The sequence below is a fragment of the Benincasa hispida genome, chromosome 12 (genome assembly GCF_009727055.1).
Source record: "Benincasa hispida cultivar B227 chromosome 12, ASM972705v1, whole genome shotgun sequence".
In the NCBI taxonomy this organism is placed as follows: domain Eukaryota; kingdom Viridiplantae; phylum Streptophyta; class Magnoliopsida; order Cucurbitales; family Cucurbitaceae; genus Benincasa; species Benincasa hispida.
The window spans coordinates 24,666,737-24,673,617 of record NC_052360.1 but is presented as its reverse complement, the minus strand read 5'-3'; the positions used below and the strand labels follow the sequence as shown (position 1 = coordinate 24,673,617).

Genomic DNA, 6,881 nt, shown 5'->3' with positions numbered 1-6,881 from the left:
AGCATTTAAAATCTTCTTTTAAGACGATTAATGGCGAGGCATGTAAATTGCCCATTTTTGTTTATATAATACAATTATTACCATATTAAAGAGGTATAGTCACATTATGAGTGATGATTGGTAAATCAAACATCATGATTCCACCCAAAGGTCGAGTACATTAAGGTAAGTTAATGATTATTAATAGCTTGGGAGCCGAAGAGGAAAACTAGTTTCAGTTATTAAAACGGATGCCTTATATAATTCAGAAGGTATGGTAAAGGAGAGGTATGCTTTCGAACTCATACTTATTGTTAACCAATTGAATTAAATTCAAACCCGATTCTAACTTGAGCGTCGGAGTGAATTTGTCTCAACACCACACTGATTTTAGCTTTCCTCATATTTTTGTAGGATATCGAGCTATTCTCCTTCAACACAAATATAAATTTACCGTTTGTGCGATTTTTGGTATCAACAATTGGCAATGTCTGTGGGGAGAAGAAATAGCAAAATCTTTTAGCCTTATCACCACATTTTGTGTGCGAACCATGAGCAAAAATATGAATAGAGAGAGTCTCCCAACTGAGGGGGATGATTCGGATGGTGAATGTCATCCAAGGCGACAACCTATACATGCTCTAGAAACTCATGTGGGGGAGACCCACCAGATTGAAAATGAGCCAACTAAGGAGTACGTGGCTCTAGCTGGCAAGGTAGATAGCTTAGGTCAGAACTTGAGCCAAATCATGGAGAAGCTAAGATGACAAAGCCAATCATCGAGGCCATTAAGCAGAATGCGATATGCCCACCTGAGGAAAATAAGCGTGATGGAAAGCAGAAGCACAATTCGTTGGGCAAAAGCACTACTCCTGTTGTCCGAGACCTAACATAGGGTAAGGGTCCACCGATTGATGGCCTAGGGGAGTCCAAAGTTCCTGGACCAAAGGCATCAGAGAGTTTGATATTGGGACTGAACGACCAACGTGCAAACGACCCAAATCTGAAGAAGCATGCACCTGCTTATCACCATTCTCCAACTCCTACTATTCGATATTATGCTCTAGTTAAGAGTCAACCCAGAAGGTCACACACGTATCTGGGGTGGTCGATCATCTGGAGAGGTGATTGAGCAGAAGCTCGAAAAATGGAGTAGATTGATAAATTTAACCTGGGTACAGACTTACGGGATCTCATCAACCAAAGGCGAAGGAAACAAGCCAAGGATGATATAGAAGTGGATAGTCGATTGTGGGTAGTCCAGTTAAAACACATTCAAAACTAGCTAGGAGATATTAAGAAGGCTCAAGATCATGAGGGGTTAAACTTTGATAATTTGTTGGATTATGTAGACCCACCCTTCACAGATGAAATCATGCAGAAGTTGATACCCTACAAATTCAGATTACCTACCATAAAGCCCTATGATGGTTTGAAGGATCCATTAGAGCATCTGGACACGTTTCAATCATGGATGGAACACTATGGAGTTCGAGACGCTATCAAACGTCGGGCATTCTTGTTTACTCTTGCAAGTTCAACCAAAAAAGGGTTTAGAAAGCTGAAGAGGAGATTAATAGCTTCATTCTGAGAATTAGCAAGAGCGTTCATTAACCAGTTCCTATGGGTTGGGATCAGAGAAAACGTCCAACTTATCTGCTCACCATAAAGTACGGAAAGCATTCATTGAGAGAATATGTCGCAAGATTTAACAGCAAAGCTTTGTAGATTGAAGGTTATACTGACGATGCTGCCTTTACAGCCATCATAGTCGGACTTAGAGATGAGAAGTTCCACTGGTCTTTAGGCAAGAAAGCTGCTACAACCTATGTCGAACTTTTTTCTAGGGCGTAGAAATACATGAGCGTCGAGGAACTTCTTTGCTTGAGAGGTGGTCAGTAAGTGAAAACCATTCGTTCGGACCACCAAAGATCAAGAGGACAAGAAGAGGAAGACCATCATGAGAACAAGAAGAGAAGAACAGAAGAGTGACCTGTAACACTGAAAAAAATAGCCCAAAAAGGCTTGCCACCTTGCAAGTTTGAACATTATATTCCCATGGTAGTTCTCGTGGAGCATATTTTAATGAAGATCCAAGATAAGGAAATGTTGAAGTGGTCTACAAAGCTGAAAGCTAGATCGCACCGAAGAAATAGAGAAAAATACTGTCTCTTCCATTGGGACCATGGCCACACCACCACATAATGTTTTGACCTCAAAGAGGCCATAGAAACCTTAATTCAACAGAGACAATTGAAGAAATATATGGGAGAGAGCAGAGACCAAAATGGTAATCAAATCAAATCAACTCGAAGTAGAAGAGACCACACACTGACTCTGCCTAGAGAAATCAAGACAATCATGGGCAGTCTGGCTGGAGGCGAGTTTGGAAGAAAGCGAAAGAATAGAGTACGAGAATTTCCATCATCTCCAAGAGTCCAAGAAGTATGTTCAACTATTGTAGTAGATTAAGTTATTAGTTTTTCTGAGGAAGAAGCGGTAAATTTACACCAGCCTCACAATAACGCCCTAGCAGTATTACCGACCATAGAAAATATCAAAGTACATCAAATTTTGGTGGATGGAGGTAGCTTAGCGGACATCTTATATCTTCACGCCTTCAATGCCATGAGGTTGGGAGGAGAACATTTGAAAAGAAATGTGACCCCATTGTTAAGGTTTGGTGGTCAAACGGTATACTTAGAAGGTGGCATAGAACTTTCAGTCACCTTTGGCGGAGGTATAGCCTATATGACAGCTATGGTGGAGTTCTTGGTGGTAGACGACATATCAATCTACAATGTCATCTTAGGAAGAACATCCCTACATCAAGTGAAAGTTGTCCCGTTCACCTATCATCAATTGTTGAAATTCCTAGCCCTGGGTGGAGTTGGAATTATGAGAGGGGAACAATTGAAGTCACGAAAATGCTATAAGATTGCCATGAGAAATCCACAAGGCAAAGTAGAGGTGGTACACGTCATTAGCAATCTTGCTAGAAAAGAAAATGAGAAAGTTTGTCACGCCATAGAAGAGTCTGATGTCAAGGCTCAAATCTCAATTCCCTTGGTGAGAGTCTCGTTCGTTGGTGAGGTGGAGTTGGATGACGTTGTTGGGTTTTATGCCCTAAAGTCTCGTGCCCTGTAGTTTGTAAACAGTTTGTACGAATGCTTGTGTTGTATAATATATTATATTTACTTCACATCTTGTTTTTTGTTTAGTTGTTTGTTTTATTTACTTTATCACAAACCAATAAACATAAAATCCCTGGTTATCTATATGTGACTTAAGCATGCATGTGGTGACATACAAGTGGATCATGTCTTGAGTGATAACCAAAATGGTATGTAGTATATGGATATAGAAGGAAAACCTTATCCTGGTAACGCTACGGATGCGACCCGTTTTGTGGAATGGTCACAAGTGTTGTGACTTATCACAGATGATCTGATCATGATCATTCATATTGAGGACATGCGAACGGGGGCGTCCTATATAAAGAGATTGTATAAAACCTAACCTAGTGTTAACGTCTCGTTATATAACACCATTCATGACAGAGACTTCACTTCACTAGGATGATCATAGGTAACATGACCTCAATCCTGAGTGAGTTGGGAACTCCTACCATTGAGGGCGGTCCTTTGATTTATATAGGTACGAGTGGCTAGGTCACTGATTCAAACCTACATTTTGGGGATTCATCTGATTTGGGAGCTGGGAACTCAGCTACACAAGATGGAATTAACTCCTTCCCCAAGGCAGGGGTAAGTAGATAGATAGCTCCCTTAAGAGCTGATTTCGGGGCTTGAACGATGTGGCGCCACACCTTCTCTTGACTCGAGAGGTGTTCGCACATAGTTGGACTATGTTGTATTGTTCATTAGAGGAATCAGTGGTACTTAAGGAGTGAGATGTAACTACAGGGGCAAAATGGTAATTTGGCTTAGCTGTACTTACGAGCATCTATGAAGGGTCATCGTACTCATGATTGGTTATATCTGATGGACACAAAAATATATCTGTGGTAAGAAGAGTTTAGCTGTTGGTCTTTAGTGGAATGCCTGACAGTTAACAGATGGTGGATCTCGTGGCTAAAGAGTTTAGTTAGTCATGAACCGTTGGAGCTTCAAGTCACAGGTCCCCTAGGTAGCTTGGATAAAGTTAAGAACCAGTGTTTGGGTTAATTTGAAATGTTCAAATTGACAAGAGGAATTTTGATTATATATGATATAATTGGACTGATTAATTATATATGATATAATTGGCTAAATATATGAGATACATTATTTTGGAGGAAATTGATATAAATATGATTTATATTAAGTAGAGGAGAAAATACTATAGTAGATATGTGATATCAAACTATAGGACAAAAATATAATATGATTATATTTATTATTAATTAATTGGTTAATTATATGATAATTAATCAAAAAATCACGTTTGGACATAGTTAGTGGGAATGAGTCGGTTATTGTATTCGATGAAATAAAAATGAAATTGTTTCATTTTTTTGAATAGTTTGTTCAATTCTCCAAAAGAAAGAGTGAGCGTGCGTTGGTAGAATCCTAAGAGATCTCTTAAGCATTTCGAGAGCCTATACGATAGCACCTCTCGCCTAAACGATCGTCCACCTCGCGCCTAAATGATTGCACACTATTTTCTACACAATCGCATAGCTTGTCTAAACGATCGTAGAGTGTGCCGATTTTGCTAAACGATCATATACCTTTTCCTAAACGATCGTTTAGTAAAATCTACACGATCGTGTAACTTCTCTTAAACGATAAGCATTTTGCTATGCGGTAGTGTCTTTTTCCCTCCCACTTGCTTATCGCCTACACAATCCATGCTTCCTCCTTCCTCTACCAAATCCACCAAAGACCACGCTTTGGGTTTTCACTCTGAGAATATCCGGGGCTCTTTTCTAGTGGTATCGTCCCCGCGGCGTTCGTGTTCATGCGGTTGGTCGTGCTGCTGTAGTTGACACTACTTTGGATGTTGGTAGATTGCTTTGAGGGTTCTGCTGCATTGAGTTCTGAAGATTGAAGATTGTCTTCAACTGGTATGGCAACTCATTCCCTTGTTATTTTGTTGTTCATAGCATGTCGTTAATTAAGATTTGTTTGCATAACTATGCGTTTGAATGTATATTGTTGTATTTCGATCACGGTGAGATCGGAGCGATCCGAACGCGCTCATGGAACTCTTCGGTAAGAGATTCTTCAGACGTTACCAATCTCCAACTATCAATTGAGCCCAGACTCCAAGGTGAGCCGGCTAAGCCATTACAATCTATTCCATTACTATCTGACACTCAAAGACTTAGCATCGGGACAAGGCTAGAAGTCAGTGAGAAGGAAGCTATTATAGATTTTCTAAGATACAACGTAGATGTATTTGTCTGGTCTTTAGATGACATGCCGAGGGTGGACTCGCAAGTAATGGTGCACCAACTTAATATTGATCTAAGCTACAAACTAATGTGCCAAAAAAGACGGGCTTTTAATCAAGCTCGTAACCAAATAATAGTGAGCAGGTCGACAATTTATGATGGACGAAGTTTATCTGAGAGGTCCACTACCACAATGGTTGTTACGTAGTTTTCGTCTGGAAAGCTAATGGAAAATGGAGAATATGCATTGATTTCACCGATCTCAACAAAGCCTGCTTGAAGGATAGTTTCCCACTTCCGAGAATAGATAAACTCGTCAAGGCTACTGTCGACCACGAGCTATTGAGCTTCATGGATGATTACTCAAGGTATAACCAAAATTAGAATGCATCCTCAAGATCAAGAGAAAACCTCTTTTGTCACCAATCGGGGTCTTTACTGTTATACAGTGATGCCGTTTGGGCTCAAGAAAGCATGAGCCACATACCTACTGAATAAAATGTTTGCTTGGATTATTCGCATGAATATGGAGGTATATGTGGATGACATACTGGTTAAAAGTAAGAAATCGAGCAGCCATATAGACGACCACGCCGAGGCCTTTGGAATTTTGAGAAGATATCAAATGAAGTTGAACACAGAAAAGTGTGTTTTCAGAGTGGCCTTTGGCAAGTTTCTCAGCCTTATGGTCAACTAGAGAGAAATTGAGGCAAATCCAGACAAAATTCAAGTTGTACTAGAGATGGAGTCTCCGAAAACGGTGAAATAGCTACAAAGTCTAAACTGGAAAATAGCAGCTCTTAATCATTTCGTAAGTCGAACTACCGATAAATGTCTTTTGTTTTTTATAGTATTAATGAAAAAAGCTAACTTTGAGTGGAAGGGGGAATGTGATTAGGCATTCAAGAAACTCAAAAATGATTTGAACTCAGTCCTGCTCCTTTCCAAGCTCGTGCCAGGTGAAAAACTTTTTTGTACGTTGTTGTGTTTGATTCTGCAGTTAGTTCTGTCCTGATAAAAAAGGAAGAAGGTTAACAGTCCCCAATATACTACACCAGCAAATTGATAATAGGCACAGAAACGAGATACCCCCAAGTAGAGAAGCATGCCCTCGACTTAGTGGTATTTGCTCGAAGGTTACTCGAATTATTTATGTAATTTCAGTAATTTTAATTATTTGAGGGCATTTTTGGAATTTTGGACTTTAGTATAATTGCAGGAATTTAATTATTGACCTTGGAAATTATTCAATTTGGAAATTAATGGTAGGAATTAATTTCTTTTTGGAAAGGAAAGAAAGTTAATAAAATAAATTAGAATAAGAAAAAGAATAAAATAAAAGGTTTATTTTATTTCCTTATAAGCTATTATTATTATTATTATATAAAATAAATTCTTTCTTCTTCTTCCTCACGCCACCCGAGACCCAAGCGCCTTTGTTTTAGTTTTCTCCAGCTATCATCGACGCAATCTCGTGACCATGCCGCTTGCAGCCACCAGCGTT

At 39.4% G+C, this 6,881-nt stretch overlaps 1 protein-coding gene across 1 annotated transcript; it reads left to right on the top strand.

Annotated features, from left to right (window-relative positions):
* The first annotated feature begins 2,607 nt into the window (after positions 1-2,607).
* LOC120067463 lies at positions 2,608-5,875 on the top strand. The gene is made up of 4 exons (XM_039019021.1): positions 2,608-3,048; positions 4,914-4,986; positions 5,586-5,745; positions 5,827-5,875. The coding sequence occupies exons 1-4, from the start codon at positions 2,608-2,610 to the stop codon at positions 5,873-5,875; spliced, it is 723 nt and encodes a 240-aa protein (XP_038874949.1).
* Positions 5,876-6,881: the final 1,006 nt, after the last annotated feature.

Coding starts and splice junctions, on each gene's coding strand:
- LOC120067463 (XM_039019021.1), top strand. CDS start 2,608: ATGAGGTTGGGAGGAGAACATTTGAAAAGAAATGTGACCCCATTGTTA. Junction 3,049..4,913: donor CTCAAATCTCAATTCCCTTG/GTGAGAGTCTCG, acceptor GCTCTTTTCTAG/TGGTATCGTCCCCGCGGCGT. Junction 4,987..5,585: donor TGACACTACTTTGGATGTTG/GTAGATTGCTTT, acceptor GTTGTTACGTAG/TTTTCGTCTGGAAAGCTAAT.